The sequence below is a fragment of the Vicia villosa genome, unplaced genomic scaffold (genome assembly GCF_029867415.1).
Source record: "Vicia villosa cultivar HV-30 ecotype Madison, WI unplaced genomic scaffold, Vvil1.0 ctg.000992F_1_1, whole genome shotgun sequence".
Classification (NCBI taxonomy): Eukaryota; Viridiplantae; Streptophyta; class Magnoliopsida; order Fabales; family Fabaceae; genus Vicia; species Vicia villosa.
Genome location: NW_026705445.1, coordinates 19,180 through 36,896, shown reverse-complemented (window position 1 = coordinate 36,896; position 17,717 = coordinate 19,180). Strand labels below are relative to the sequence as shown.

At 32.2% G+C, this 17,717-nt stretch overlaps 1 protein-coding gene across 1 annotated transcript; it reads left to right on the top strand.

Annotated features, from left to right (window-relative positions):
- The first annotated feature begins 1,214 nt into the window (after positions 1-1,214).
- LOC131632716 (zinc finger A20 and AN1 domain-containing stress-associated protein 3-like) lies at positions 1,215-2,126 on the top strand. Its single transcript, XM_058903446.1, has one exon. The coding sequence runs from the start codon at positions 1,451-1,453 to the stop codon at positions 1,928-1,930; it is 480 nt and encodes a 159-aa protein (XP_058759429.1). The 5' UTR covers positions 1,215-1,450; the 3' UTR covers positions 1,931-2,126.
- The last annotated feature ends 15,591 nt before the right edge of the window (positions 2,127-17,717 follow it).

The window sequence follows — 17,717 nt, the reverse complement described above, 5'->3', positions numbered from 1 at the left end:
GTTTCCTCTTCTATGGATCCCATGTAAACATGACATTTCATAGGATTCACATTGAGCCCAGCAGAATCAGAGAACACCTGCAGAGTGTGGCACAACATTTGCACAGACCCTATATCTCCTATTGCAAAAAGAAGGACATCATCTGCAAAGGTCAGATGGGTGAGGGCCAACTTCTTACACTTGGAGTGGTGTTTGAACTTAGGATCCAGCTGCATTTGGTGTAAAAGTCTACTCATGTACTCCATGGCTATCACAAAAAGGTAGGGAGATATTGGATCTCCTTGCCTTATGCCCCTAGCAGCTTTCATCAGATTAGAATGCTCTCCATTTATGTTATACCTATAAGTCACAGTTGTTACACCATTCATGATCCACTTCACAAACTGGTTAGGTATGCCTATCTCATGGAGGATAGTATCCAGTGCTTTCCAATTCAACATGTCATATGCTTTCTGTAAGTCAAGTTGAATCATGCATCTTGGAGTGCCTTATTTCCTAGTGTATCCACTGATTAATTCATAGGCCAGCAGAATATGTTTGTGGATATGTTTACCTGGTACAAAAGCAGCTTGGTTGTGCCCAATTATAGAACCAATGACTCTAGCCAATCTTGTAGTTAGCACTTTGGAGTCCAGTTTGTATACTATGGTATGGGTCAATAGTCCTTGAGAGTCTTGGCTTATGATGATTTGGGCAGGAGGGTCAAAAAGGATGTCCAACAATAAATTTGAATAACATGTTGTTTTTTTCTTACATTTTTGTTTATTCTTTAATTTATTAATTTTATTAAATATTCAGATTTAAACTTAATTATTATATTTTCATCCAAAAATATTTATTTTAATATGTATTGATTATCAAACTAATTAAAAAAAATTATACCAATAATATATTTGTATAGTGTTGAATCTAATACTAATTTTCTTATACACGTAATTATTACTACATCTTTAGATGTCAAATCTTATCTAAAAAGATTTTAGCTGTAAAAGATATAATCTGTGAATAATTCTTGATTTTTTTAACTAAAATTAATAAAATCTTTTATTACTACACGCATGCCAAATCAAATCAAATCAAATAAATTTAAAATCAATAAAAAATCCAAATCTTCGTGCCATAAAAAACGTTACAACTCCATAAAAAAAAACCTATATATATTAATATAATATTAGCGTAGTAGGTATATGTTTAGACTAGAACATTCTGGTATACAAAGAAAAAACCATTAAGAAACCGACGTTACCGTGTTTGTTAATTCTTTTCTGTGGAGGTGCTTTTCTTTCCCTTTTCTATTATTAACACATTCCAATCCCAATTTCTTTCCATTCCTTCTCTTTCTTCTCCTTTCCACTACGCTTCGATTTTCCTTTTTCTTCCTCTAAGGAAAGGGAAAATCATCAAAAATCTTCAAACTCGAACCTATTCCGAACCTGCAGAATTCTTTTCAATGGCGGAAGAACATCGATGCCAAGCTCCGCGTCTCTGCGCTAACAACTGCGGTTTCTTCGGGAGTCCCGCCATGCAGGATCTCTGTTCTAAATGTTACCGTGATTTGCAGCTCAAGGAACAGCGATCTTCGTCGGCGAAACTGGTTCTCAATCAAACCCTGATTTCTCCTCCTCAAGCGGTGGTTTCTCAGGAGGTTGTTGTTGTTCAGCCTTCTTCTCCGGAGGCGGTGGTTGAGTCTTTACCGGTGGCGGTGGAGACTGTTGTTGGCACATCGGTGCAGGCGAATCCGAACCGGTGCGGGAACTGTAGGCGGCGCGTGGGGCTGACGGGATTCAAGTGCAGGTGTGGATTGACCTTGTGTGGGTCCCACAGGTATCCGGAGCAACACGGGTGTGAGTTTGATTTTAAGGGGATGGGGAGAGAGCAGATCAAGAAGGCGAATCCGGTGGTGAAGGGAGAAAAGTTGAACAAGATTTGAACGATGAAGGGTATTATTGTAATTTCGGGTTTGTTACAAAAAGGGTCAAGTATTTGGATTTGATTGTATGGGTCGGGTGATCCGTTTTCGGACGGGTTAATTGGGTGGGTGGGGGATTCGGGAATTGTTATTTCATTTCGATGTTGTTATTTCATGTTAATATTAGTTTAATAAAAGTTTCATTTTAGTTTCATAATTTTTTATTGTTATTCTTTTATTTTGTTTTAGTTTCGATTCTTCGTTGTGTCTTTTAACAAATTTGTCGGAAAGAAAAAACATGTTTTAAGAATCAAGATAAAAAGTTTGAGATACATTCATACGATTTACATGGTCTTGAATGTACACTGCGCTTCATAACTGAGTTTAGTTATGGACATCAAATTGGTTTGTGTTCTTGGTCTTTAATTCTTAATAAAAAAGAAACAAATTCTGAAAACTATTGAAGAGGTTGAGTTTTTTTATTTTTTATAAATGCAATATGATTAAATTATACACATACGGTGATATCCACCTACGAATTCTCAGGTTTTTTTTTTTCAAGATTCTTTTACCAGAAATCTTGTGTTTTTTTTTTATTTTTTATGAAACGATCCATTCTGATGTTTTAGTGTTTGTGAGCGTTTTTTTCTCTTATTTAAAAAATATATTTTAAACCTATCAAATAATAAAATAGAAATAAAAATATAAAATTTCTACCAAATAATTAATATTCTAAATTAAAAAATTAAATATTTTAAGGGGTTGTTTGGTTAGCAACGGTTTGGTCCCTTTGGCTAACAAGGAATGGTATTTGTTTTAGAAATGAGATGTGGATTGTGAATAATACGGTATGGGGTATTAAATCGTTTGGAAGTGGAGCTTTATAGGGGATATTACGCATTCTATTTATAGTTTGTTTTTACAAATTTATCAAGGAGCCCTTGCTATATCTTTCGTAATTCAAATAGATTTGTAATTTTCTTTTTTTTGTGGCTCTTGCCCACCCTTGTGTAAAAAGGCTTTGAGAACCCTTAGTTCTCTTTATATATTATCCTTGCTTACAAAAAAAAAATTTAAATTAAATATTCCAAATTATTATAATTAAAGATTTTAAATTATCATGAAGAAGAGATTATTAAATATTTTAAATTACCATCAAGAAGAGATTTTGGGTCGATGATGTTTCTATTACCCAGTTTGTTTCAGACCATCTTCAATGGTGCAATCTATTTTTGAGTTTTTTATGGATCCCACCAGCCATATCATCTCAAATAATTTATTTAATATTCATTTTATTGGTGTAATTCAAATGTGTCCCACAACTTTATCTCATAAATTAATTTGATTGAGTACCACAATTTTTTACTAGTTGCATTGCAATGCAACTCTACTATGACATGGAAAATTTATTCAATATTTAATTATTATATTAATGTCTAGTTGAAGAACTCATTGAAAAATACCACCATTGGAGATGCTCTCAATCTTTTGAAAGTTAGTTGAAAAAACAGATTGATGAAGTTGTATCCATATCAATTTTTTAAAATTGAATAAATTCAAAATTAGATTTAAATCTAATTAAAATAGGTTTTTTCGGTCCATAATTCAAGCGGGTATCCATGAATTCCTTCCCAATATAACTCTAATAATTGTGCATGTTTTTGTAAAGCCTAATCTAAACATGTCAAACACAACAACAAGTCAGATTAACGAAGATGTGGTTTTCTCTTTTTTATTTTTGTAAGTTTGGTTGGTATTTGAATTTGTAACCGATTAGTATGTAAAAATAATATTTTTTATAAGATAATCTCATAAAACCCATAAAGTTTTTATAAGATAATCTCATAAAACCCATAAAATTTGACTTGAGCTTTAACAATCTTAAGAGTAATGTTACTCTTACACCCATATTATACACCAATACTTACGCCCATATATGGTGAACAGTGTTAAAAATAATCATATTTAAAGTTTTCTTTTGGATTTTAGTCCCCTTTGTAATTTGGGTCTAATTTTAAATGACATGGCACATATACTGATGACTTGGCATATCCATGTCATATTAATTAATTTATAATTACTTTTATATTTTCAAATAAAAATTAAATAATACTAATCATGAGGAAAATACATATGATTAATAATATTAATATTAAATTTACTTCATTAGTATTAATACTGTTTAATAATATTAATATTAAATTTAGTTCATTAATATTAAAAATTCAAAAACATATAATTAAAAGTACTTCATTATTTTATTTCATTTCATAAACAAACACTAGGCAATGATAGTTTTTTAAATCATATTTCAAATTTTAATTTCTAAAATGAGAAGAAATATAAAAATATATATTATTTCTATCAAAATGTAATTACTGGAATATAACTATACTCTAAATCTAAATCAAGTAAAAGCCTAAAAGACATGAACAAATATGAAATGTTTTCATTCTAAATTATAAATTAAAATCATATAAAATCCAAAATAGGAATGATAAAAACCCAGAAAAAATATGAATAAAACATATAAATCTGAAACATTTAATTACTAAATAAAAATCTAAAAAAAAATCTCAATATCATCATTATTAATTTGTTGTAATCTGGAATATTTTTCTTCTACGTTTTAGTTAACAAAGAGATGAAATAAGGTTTAAAAATGAAAACCCTTTTCATTGAAGCAAAAAAAAGCTCCTTTAATAGATTTACAACAAATGATTCTGAACAATCTATTTTTCATGGTTTTGTTTGAAGAATAACAATAGATTGTAATCAAAATCAAGTAATGTAAAATCCCTAAAAATTAGAAGAATTTCCAAAAATGAGGAAGAATGAAGTAAATTAAGGGAGATGGGGAAGAAATAAATTTGCTGAGCTGATTGCTAGTGGAAGAGAGAAACTGTCTTTAATTCCTTCTAGTGGAGGTGATGTTGTTTTTGGTCCATCTGATTGCACTGATGAATGCACCGATGAAGCTGATGAAGCAATATATCGAAAAGAATGTTAAACGAAAAGGAAGAAGATGCTGAATAACAAGGTAGGCTATGTGGGTCTCATTTTTTCAATTGGGATAGTGTGTTTGGATAAAAATGTTTGATGAACTTTAATCTTCTTTCTTGAAGACAGAACACTTGGGTTTATGCTTCAACTTGAACATGAGGAACGCTTGGGTTTAGGGTTCCTTTTTATCGGGAGGAGAAGAAGGAAGAAATCAATTTAGATTCCTTTAATTTGGCAAATAATAACTTATTATTAAATATTAAGTTAATAATTTACATATTATTAATTAATATTACGTGGATTTAAAATAGTCAAATTGAAATTAACAAGTCATCACAATCAATGACACATCATTCAAAATTTGATCCAAATCAAAAAGGGGATTATAATCCAAAAGAAAACTTAAAAGAGGGACCAAAATTCAGGTTTTTAAAATTGGAGGAGTAATACTCAAAAAAGGGAAAATATGGGGACCAAAATTGCAATTAAGCCAATTAATTTTAATACCTGGATGTTGCATTAACCAACTTTATTACTGCATTAACCAAGTTTTTATACAGCATTAACCAAGTTTGGTGACTGTTAAAAATTATTTTTAATACCTGGATGTTGCATTAACCAACTTCATTACTGCATTAACCAAGTTTTTACACTGCATTAACCAAATTTGAGTAATGTTATTCTTACACCCATGAACAGTACTTTATAGTAGTCATCAAATTTGGGGGTCAATTTAGGGGGTCAATTTTAGGGGGTCAATTTTAAATCAAAAAGCATCCCTCAATTATGTTTTTATATGGGTTGCTTTGTCACGATGAAGTTTGTTGCAAGACTCTCCAAAACATATCACAATTGAATCCTCAATTCACCTGGGTATGGCTAGACCCAACATGTATTGAAGACCTAAGAAGCACGGATACTCCAAACACGACCTCGATATAGAATTACAAATGTCGGTGTAGGTGTTCGACACGGACATGGATACAGACACATCTTATTTTAGAGGTGTCAGTACTACATAGTTGAAGAATGCACGTCAATCTTAAAGAAACATAGCTTGCCTACATGAGTTTCTCTACTATCAAAGTTAGTGAGTATTTTTAGTAAGGATCAAAATTTGCTCTCCACAAATCATTCTGAATGCAAGACTCAAGGCCTGTTTGATTCAACTTTAAAAAAATGGATTTTTTTATATTTTTTAAAATAGATTATACAAAATCGTTTTTCAAAATATTAAAAGTTTTTATGTTTTTTTTTCTAAATTGAAACAGTACTTTTGACATCCCATAACATAAACAAACATTATTGAAGATCAAAATCTAGTCAAAATCGCAATTTTAAAAAAAATGGTATTTCAAAAATAATTTTTATGAAAATTTATTTAAAATAGCTTCAAAATTTAGTGATTTTTTGAAATTTTGATATCCAAAAAAAATTTCAATAAAAAGATGAAATACCTAAAATAACTATTCATACCAAATTTTTATTTGAAGTTTTTATAAAGAGTTTTTTTTTTTATATTTTTTTTACACAATTATGCAACATTATAAAAATCATTTTTTAAAAAAGCTAAAACAAACGGGTCCTCGTACTATTCAACTCCCAAAAAACAAAATATGATAAACATCAACCTTGAAACCAAAAACAACAAGTACATACACCATAAATATAAGGATTTAAAAAGGGGTTCTAGCACCTAAAATATTTCAACATCAACTAAGTGGAAAGCCCTTCTCAAGGGCATTCAAATGGTGAACTTGTTTTTCTCTAGAAAAAAATCCTTTGCAGTTAAAAACAATATAGTTGCATGCAGTCAATGCATTTCTAGTGCATTTTGAAGGATATGTTTGTCATTACATCTTTTAATTGCTTCTCCCTCCAAATCATTTTTACTTTATTGCACTTGAATGTGGGATCCTGCAGTCATACTGACTGCGGTGAATCCAGATCCGAAAAAAACATTAAAGGTTTTCAATTTCACCATTTTTCTATTTTTTTTGTGTGTGTAAATCATCGGAAACTAGATTGCTCCACTAATGATGGACGGAGGTCTACATGAGTCAGTTTGAGTTGAAATTAGCTAGAATTAAGGCTCCGCCCATATAGAGTACATTGATTTTCGTAAGGTAAAATAATGCATGCGACATTATTGGTTAGTTTGGATAAAATCTCATATTTGTGGGTTGGATTGGTTTGGTTGTGGTTTATCTATTTTTTCTCTTTTTTTCCTTATATAATTATAAATTATGTATCATATTCTTTTTCAAAATAAAAATACTTGCAAAAACTAAAGTTACATTACGATAATACCTAGAATTGCATAAAATACTTGCGACTTACATGAGTTAGCATCAAAATAATCAAAGTACGACATACTAAATAAGTAAAAATCATGACTCAAAAACTAAAAGTTATTCAAGATACTTATTAGCCAAAAAAATTCACTATGGTAACTCGACTAAAGGAAGTTGGTCGAAACTTCTGCATAAGTGTAACACAAGGTTTCATACTTTTCAACCAGAGACAAGTTTAAAGCGAACTATTCAATGTTCGACTTGCTGTAATTTTTGGTTTGAGACTTAGCAAATTTTCTAAAGGTTTGAAGATGGCTAGTTCGATGGATCGAAGGAGATTCGATTGAGGCAATTTCAAAATCAAATCAAGTAATTGTTTTTTATCTTATCTAGGAGCGCCAGAGACACATGGAAATCAATCGGAGGCAAGCGAAACATGCAAGGATGATGTGTCGAATGGAAGTTAATTGAATGTTAAAGACACTTATTTTTACAAATATTATAAATGGGGATCCTAGTGTTAGGATTCAGGGTAGCAAAATCATTATAAATTTCAATACATACTCAAAGTACTCACACATAAGCGAGAAGCAAGCCTCTGAAGGAAATGTATGAAATTATATACCAGTTTTTAATCATGCAAATGAAGTCTTTTAATTCTTTCTAAGTTTGTTTACTTAGTTTTGTTCAAACCACCAATTCAACCCAGTCGAGTTGCTGTTTCTTTTAACCCTTACCATTTTTTTACACAATAGACACTAAAATTACTACAACTTTAATGCACATTTTTTCCTAGAGAAATCACAAAATATGCCTCAAGATTTACTAGTTTGGTCCTTCAAGAAATAAATTTAAAACTAAGTGATTTCTTACCAAAATCACTGGTGAACAAATTAGCACACCCAATAGGACTGTTGTGTGATTTCTTTTGTATTTGTTAAAAAGTAGTGTATTGTTGTTTGTTATCAATTTTTTATTTAAAAAATGTTTTATGCGTTTGGACTTGTATGCGTTTGAGAAGTGGTAGAACTATAGTCGAAATGGTCCGCCCTAGGAAAACTTCACTTCTCCAAAATAGCATCACAGTCACTGAACAACATGTCGGATCAACGGTTACAGTGACATGGACTTCAAGTCCCCTAATAACCAATGAACCTATCCTTACCCCAATGACGAATACTACGTCGTTACCGAGAGTGGTGGTTGTATTACTTGAGACAACAAGCATTCTGACCACTCTCAAGGTTACACAGGCTATTATAGGAGACCCTATGCCTTTTTTGACTCCAAGGCTTATATTACCACAGGTTTCTTGGGATTATCCTTATGGTATGCCAACCGCGATGATGGTAGGATTATAGAGCCACCCGTCAACGTTTGCAGATAATAATGTAACGATAGTGTCCCTTTTGAATTTATATGCAACATCAAGGTCCATTATCAGCTGGTGGAATAACACAACCATGATGCCTACTTTAACTACAAATTCCGTGATGTTCATAAGGCAACAGATGGATGAAAGCAACAACGAGATGGTTAATATGTTTACCTAACAAATTGGCACAGTGTTCAATGTATCGCCCAGTATTTAATTAATTATTTAATTAAATATTTTCGAATTATTTGTTGAAATTGTTGAAGTTGCGAAATGTCGAGAAGTGTTGATTTAAGTTGCTAAGTTGTTATTTAGTTGATTAATTGGTTGGTTAATATTAGCAATAATATTAAAATAATATAAGATTAATTGTTGGGCTTATATTATGGTGGTATGTGGTAAGTGTGGGGGTGCTGATATCTGTGAGGGAAAAGCTCTAATAAAGTGTTTCAATGATGTCAAAACATGTCTTCCTAGTTTGGAAGTGGTACTAGACGATAGGATGAACAATGAAGCATGAAGGATCGTAAAAATTGGCATTTTTGGGTTTTTCAGGTGCTCAGGTCGACTCACACAAGGGCTCGGATCGAATCATACCAAAAGCAAGCTTTTGGCCCATCCTCGGAAATGCTCAGGTCGACCTATAGGTCGACGCAACCTGGAAACCAGTTTTGCAAAGCATGCGTCGACACATGGCCCTGTTTAGGTCGACGCATGTTGTAACACCCCATTTCTACCCGACAAATATATATAAATCAGAGTTTTTTTTTTAAAAAAAATTTCTCGACAAACAAATGAGGCGTCACATAATCACTTCAACAATAAATCACTTCATCGCATTTAGCGGATACATAACACCTTTGAAACAGAATAACTTATTTTATTAAAACACAGCGGAATCACTTAAACAAGTATTCAATAAAATATCTTCAGTTAACTTATCATTTTGTTCAACCAAGATAACACAATTAAACAACAACATCATGAATGACATAAATCGTTCCCCCCAGAGTGCTACGTATCAGAGCGACAACCGACTCGAGTAATGGCAACTAAATCTTCATACTTGAATACCTGCACGTTACCAATATAAAGGCAACGGCGAAACAAGAGAAAAGGGTGAGATATCAAATCATATAAGTGAGCGCATGATAAATTGTATATTAGGATTCAGGCATATAAAATCATTACATCGCAAGTATCAACAGTTACCATACACATCATACTTCCACAATTCATTAATCTCTCATACTTTTCATCGCACAACAAGTCATAATCATGTAAATAGTATCATCCAATAAATTTCACATATTCAAGTATGCACAAAATTCAATAGTATAATACTCAAAAGATTCAATACTATTATCCCAAATATATACACAATCCATCATTATCACATATCCACACATTTAACCAATTATGTATCAAGACATCACCAAATTCAATTATCATATCTCATGTACACATAACAATCACATAAATGCATATATTCAAACACCACATAACCTCAATGTGACTCAATGCAAGACATGTGACTCTATGCATGTGGTACCCAATGTGGACCCAAAGTTCCACCGCTTCCGATTCATATAGAATCTAGCCACGCTTCCGATCCGGACAAGATCAAAGCCCACCAAAATGTAAACATATAGTTTACCGCTTCCGATTCACCCTAGAATCTAAGCCCGCTTGTGTTTCAAAGCAAATCCACCTGTGTTTCAAGGCACACTATGATATGAATGTATGTACAGTATCACAAATATATGCAATTAAGATCATCTCTACCATCTTAACTTTCCGCATATCTCAATAATTCAACTCTATGAATTATCCACCAATTGTACACAACATTCGCAACACACACATCATTAACATATAAGAGGCCAATTAATCAATTACGATTCACACAATCCAATTAACACTAGTAACCATACTATCTCATGTTAATTCTCATTTTTGCCAATTATACATAAACACACACTTTCAACATCAAACAATTAATCATTAATTTAATGCTAACCAACTAACCACATAGAATCAATATTGGCACAACATCATGGCATATACATATATTATTCTCAACATACATATTCAAGTCAAACACAATTACGGACGAATCCTCAAAATACCGTAATTTACCGACAAACCGAATAATTGATCCAACTTCAAGTATATTCCAATCAATTAAACTCATTGCAATTAATTTAACTATTAATTTAACCAATTAATATCAAACTATATTAATTTAATTCACTTCAATTTCTACTCCATTTCCAATTTCTAGCATTCTATTGCTCAAAACCATTTTTATTGAAAAGAATATCACGCTAGCTTTCTAACGCCTCGAACGGAGACTCAAACGGAGTTACGGTTCAAAAGATATGAATTGTTAAAGTTCCAATGAAAAAAACAAACACCGACGTTATACACTGACAACTCTAAACATGTCAGAATTACTCAAAACAAATAAAAATATGACTCTTAATAATTCAAAACAACTCTGACAACTTATTGTCGACTCTAACAACTCTATTGACAACTCTAACAACTCTATTGACAATTCTATTAAATTATTATAATTTATTTATAAAGAATATTTAAACCAAACACAATTTCAGTCGATTCGTAAAATATCACAATTTCAACAAAATAACACCACCATGTTAATCTACTAATTAAACTTAGCTACCACGTCAATTTTCATTAAATTCCGGGCAACTAATTATACCGTTTAATTCGGCTATTTCGAACAAACGAGACTGTTTATTAGTTCTATAAATTACTACTGATATTATTCCAATTACATTATCTACTTCTTTTTTTTATTTATTTATATCTCATTCTAAAATGATCATTCATTTCCTTCACTTCATCCCAATATTCCTATTTTAATTAACAGTATGCAATGTAGCTCACTTTAACATTGGATGCTTTGAAACAGATTGCAGCAATTGTCAATAAAACAAATAAAGGAAAACAATGGATGGACATTCCACTATACCAGAGCGGACGTTTCAAAAGAAGAAAAACAAGTGTGGAAACATAGAGACCACCGTCTCCACACACCAATTGCCATAAGGTGATTGAAAATAATAGAATCACATATACTTTCTTAAGTAACAGTAGAACATGAAAGGAAAATGATGGAACAGAAGACAAAACAGAAATAGCCTAAGTGGTGTTCTTCATTCCCCTCTCATGTGATACTACTAAGTATCTATATTAAATAATAGTATGAAAATAATAAACAGAGCAATATATTTGGAACAGGAAGGCAACCAACGAAACAACACATTGAATTGCAACCTATTTTTCTAAATCCAACTTCTATTCTGCACAGCATTTCAACATTATTTCCCAATTTCAATTTTCTATGAACAACAATGATCAACACAAGATAATGCAATAAATCTACACACCCAAATCCCCACATACAATCGTTCATTAGCCCCATTATAGGAAGAGAACCCCACCCTTACCTTATCAATTGAAGCAACTCAAATGGGTCTCCGATTCACACTTCCGATTGGGCACCATTGATGGAAATCTTCAAGCTTTGTTCATCTTCTCCAAAACTTGCCTCTTTCTCCTCTATTCTTGTTTCCTTCATTATGACAACTCTCCTCTTTCTAAATCTCTAAAACCCTAATATAAAACCAATTGGGCTTAGTGTTTAAATCTTCTCTTTATTTATTTTCACAAACCAACTTAGGCCCAATAAGATTATTAACTCAAATAACCAATTATAACACTTTAAATAATATTCCATCGATATAATAATTCCGACTTATAAATAATATTATTATTAATATTATTTTTACGATTATCCGACTTCAATTTAATAATTCCAAATATGCTCTTAAATAACACAGACAATCCAAATTCGACGAATATATCATATTTCCGGTCTAATCTTAATTACTCAGAAAATTCTCAAAACTTCAAATATTATTCCAATAATATTTCTAATACTGAAAATATCAAAACTCTTGATTAAATATCGATCCGCTATCCCGAACTAATACCGACTAAATCGTCTCAAAATACGAAAACTTCACTAAACACTCTAAACGTCTAGATTAAGCGAATAATCGAATTTCCGGGCGTTACACATGCTACTTTGGGGAACTCTCGGGAATGTTCAGGTCGACCCATAGGTCGACGCATGGCTTGATGAATTTCCCTCCTATCACCTTCGGGAATGCTTAGGTCGACTGCCTCAGCTGCTCAGGTCAACCTATCGCTTAGAAAATCAGTTTTTAGCTTTTCAATTGATGCTTGGTGTTATACCCCAAAATTTGCCCACATCTTTTTTCAAGAAAACTCCAATCTGAAAATTAAGAGTTTCATATAATCATGGATTTTTATTTCAAATATCCTAGCATATGAAGTACTTAAATTTCAGAAACTTTTCTTATACAGTAGCTTGGCTTACAGAGGAATTTATTCTTACGCAAACGCCAAATACTGTTCATTACATCACAAATACTATTTATTTATTTACAGATAAATAGTACTAACACAATCATGCAGAGTTAACTCTTTTTGCAGGCGCAGAAGCAGGAAACTCACACTATACTGGTAACAATTGTTTTTGGTTTCCCACTAACTTTTGTACTATATTCCATTATTTTCAAAATCTTTTCAAATCTCTTTTTCAAAAATCAAATCTTAACTTGTGTGTTTTCTGCCAGTCAAATATTTCTATTTCTGTGCAGTAAACAATTTTCAGGTTATTATCGGTAATTTTGCCCGCATACCGTAAATATCAGTTATTTATTATGTTTCTGTTTCTAACAAGTCATGTAAATAAATTTTCATGCTTCACACAAAACAAAGACAAAAATAACAACAAAAAAGAAAAGAAAATTAACTTTGACAGTTGATTTTTCACTTTAACTGCTGCTTCAGTACACGAACAGTCGGTTGACAGACAAACTGCAGACAGTACAACTCTCAGTGTTTTGTACAATCAATCAAATCAATCATTCACAATTCAAATTTTCAAAGATTTTTGTGTTAGAAGTCTTCTGAATATCACACGATTAGCAGAAACTCAGCACTGCACAAAAATCAGGTACGCTTAACTGCCTCCTATACAGACAGTCCCTAATCAGGGTTTTTCTTGTTTTAACAGGAGCAACAAGTTTTGAGAGCTCAAGTGGATTCCATATACATCCATACATCTCAAAGTACCATCATACAAATTTTCAAACTTCAATTCACTCAGACGCACCGTCAGCAGCTCAAACAGTCAACAGACGACCCGTTTGACCAAAAAAGTCAACTGACAGTCAAAAATGAAATTTTTTGTCAAAATCCATATTTTGTCAAAGGATTCAACATTTGATCATTGGATGATCACAATTCATCAAGGAAAGATCAAAAATCAACAAAACCCTAAGATTCAAAATTAGGGTTTTTGCCTGAAAAGTCAACTCAACTTTGACTGATCATAACTCTCTCATCCTTCATCCAAAAAATGCCAACCAAAGCTCATTTTGAAGGAAATTCAATTATCTTTCAAATGCAATTGATCCCATGGTCATTGCATTCACCATTTGAAAAATATGGCCAAAGACATTACAGGTCATTTTCAAAGTCAACAAAAAGACACTTTTTTCAAAAGGACACACAAGGAGAACCAAATATCATTTTGACATGAGACCAAAGACATTGGTTAGAGGACTCTTTGAGGTTTCCAAAAAGTGCAAGATCTCCTTCATATGACAAAAATTGAAGGATTCACACCTTGTTGAAGTTGGCTAAATTTTGGGAAAATGCATGAAATCAACATTGCTCAAAAATGTTTTTTTTCCAAAAGATGCCAAGTTTTTATGGTCCAAACATCTTTGCCATGATATTATGGGCCTCCCACGACCAAGACAAAGCCCACATCTATATTATCCATTTTTGACATAATTTTATCTTATTTTAAGATTAAAATTAAAGGAAAATTGCATGGATAATTGGTGGCTTGATCTCCAAGCATGACTCACCTCCAAAGTATTCAATTTTCTGCAGAAGATTGATGCCCAAGGCAAGAGCATTGAATGTAGTCAAGGCTTGGTCAAAAATTCAAAGTTTTTTATTATTAAAGAACCAAAACTTTCAACAAAGGCAACCAAGTTTCTTGCTTCACTTCCAAGCAGCCTATGGGCTATAAAAGGAGCAGCATACCTCCACAACAAGGAGAGACACGAAATATAGCAAGAGCATAGCCAAGAAACCTCTAAAAATTCTCAAAATTCTCCAAACTTTGTAATTTTCGAATTATATATTTCAATCACTATCAATACAAACCAATTGCTCTAATCATCTCCTGGCACTTAATATAGTAAGTTAGAAGCAATAACCATGGCTATATACTCATAGAACTCGTGTTTAAAGAATAACATATTCGTGCATATTATCAACTTTTGATATCTATACTATAAGCTTATTTAAACAAAATCTAATGCCTTTGCCATCCCTTTGAGATCATATGGGGTAGATCTAACGTCTAACATGTGAGTTTAAAGCCCAGAATCGTGGGGTGCCATGGTTGAAGCTTAAAGCTTCAACCTTTTCGTTTTCATACTTAGCGTGATCAAATGAGAAAACTAACCTCACCATTGGACTCAGGAGGTCATCTTTAGTAGATCTGGGCCATTGTGGTTTTTATTTTCATGCGTTTTTGTAGGTTTCAAAAAATCCAGAAATTCGAAGGTGGAATCCGCAGGTAAAATCGCAGGTAAGTCCGCAGCTAAATCCGCAGGTAACTTGGAGAAGATGATGAACAGTGTAGTTGAACGTTTGACTGCACGCGTGGACAAATCTTGCTTCTCCATTGGCCAGTTTTGGCGCGTGTGGACCCCATCAAGAGTTTGAATTCATTTTGAATTCAGTGCATGCAGTCTTATCATTATGTCATGTTCTCTTCAATCTGGGCCATAGATCTTCATTAAAAAATGAATCCAACGCATCACAACACGCAGCCTATACCATGGGCTTCACTAATTTCCACACCAGATTAGTATCCTTTTTAATTTTCTATTTTATTTTATTTTTATTGCAAAAATAATCAAAAAATAGTTTTAAAATCCAAAAAAATTCCACAAAAAATATTTTAAACTTCTAAAATAATATATTATTTTCTGAAATAAAAAATATTTTATTTTTCTTCAAAATTTCAATATTTTACATAATTAATTAGCATGTACTTATATATTTGCTTATTAATTATTTTAATTAGTCAAAAAATCATAAAAAAAATTGTTCTTTGTGTTAAATATTGTTTATATATTATAAACTAATTTTGTACATATTTAGGATTATTTTTCTCATTAAGTTTTAATTATTTGTGTAATTATTTATATAATTATGTATTAATTAACTTAAAAAATCCAAAGACTTCTTCAAAAATTCAAAAAAAATTAGTTTTGTTCTAAAATTAATTGACAAACCTTTTGTACATATTTTAAACTTATTTTCTAGGTTTAAACCTATTTTCATCTTTTTCTTCATTTTAATTTAATTAATCAAGTATTAATTATAATTAAAATAAATCCTAAAAAACCCAAAAACATGCCTTTTATTTTTCTTGCAATTTAAAATTCCTAGATAAATGTATAGGATGTCAAATTCATGTAAATAGGCTAGTTTACATTTCCCGCACAATCGATGTAATAGCGTAGATTTACTTTCCGCACTTTACATTTCCGCACTTTAATTTCCAGCAAATATAAACTGCGTGTATGTCAAAGATAAAACTGAACCGTTAGATCACTAACTTCAAAGATAAATATCTGAATCCAATCACAATCACACTTGCACCTCCTAGGGTAACCCCTTTTCACTCTTTTCAAAATCAAAGTTACATTTCTACTGTTTCGAGTACAAAATCGAACCTTTTGTTTATATCCGACGAATGGATAGATTTTTAAAGGGAACAAGGATAAAGACCTCCTAACTCAGGGTAGACCTCCTAGTTTGCTTGCTCAAAATCAAAACAAACAAAATTCTCATACACTGTTGTTTTTTTAAAAACGAATTTTCCAAAAGACAATATTTTGTATACATCCAAACACGGATCATTACAAAATTAACGATCTTTTCAAAACATCTTTCGAAAGATAAACAAGCATTTGTATATATCCGCACAAGGATCATTACAAATTCTATTTGCAAAGGTATTTCAAAAACACAGGTAAAGCATTCCGAATCAATTGAAAAGTAAAGCAAATGAGCTAAGCAAACTAAAGAGCCCATGGATAACCATGGATACAAAGGGTGCTAACACCTTCCCTTTGTATAACCTACCCCCTTACCCAGAATCTCTCAAAGGTCTTTTTTCTGTTTCTTTTATAAACCTTTCCTTCATTGGATAAAATAAAAGGTCGGTGGCGACTCTGTAAACTTTTTCAAAAGTGACGCGAAAGCGTCCGATCGACAAAAAAGAGTCAGTTCACGTATCCCACCCACGGAGGGGTATGGCCCGAAAGGACGGTCCACAGAACTGGCGACTCTGCTGGGGAATACAAATTCAAAATGTTTTCAAAAGGGGTTACCTTAAGAGAATAGGTCGATGTTTTCAATTGATTGATTTGATTGCTTTATCTTTCAAAGGTTTGCTTGGGTATTTTGCTTGTGTGAAAGATTCTAACCCGAATCTCGAGATACCTTAAGTATATGACAATAGACCAAGGAAACTGTACGGCATGTACCGATACGGTTGATCTGGTAGTCATCGTTAGTGTGATACTTTGGTTTATACTGATGTCCCTTGAAAGCGATCAAGGAGTATATTAGGCTTCCGAAGTGTCATTAACACTAATTTGTCTTAGAACCTTTTAGTTGAACTTGACTTGTGGCCTATTAAGTGGCTAGCTTTGAAATTGATCGAAGCTAGTTATCCTCGAGGAATATTCTTGATCGGCCGTCCGAGCGCCGTATTGAGATGTTGTCTCCAAGGATCATAGAACCCGAATACTATTCTAGGACAGGTTTTCAACCAACTCAACTTCAGAGGGGAGGGTATCACCTATCAACCTCATGCAAGCCTTTAAACCTAAGGCTATTGTTTGATTTGTTTTTGTGTGCCACATGTTTGCATCATAAACACATCATTTTTCACTACACATTTCAAGGATCAAAG

Bases quoted from the DNA above. Each gene is read 5' to 3' on its own strand.
- LOC131632716 (XM_058903446.1), top strand. From the start codon at position 1,451: ATGGCGGAAGAACATCGATGCCAAGCTCCGCGTCTCTGCGCTAACAAC.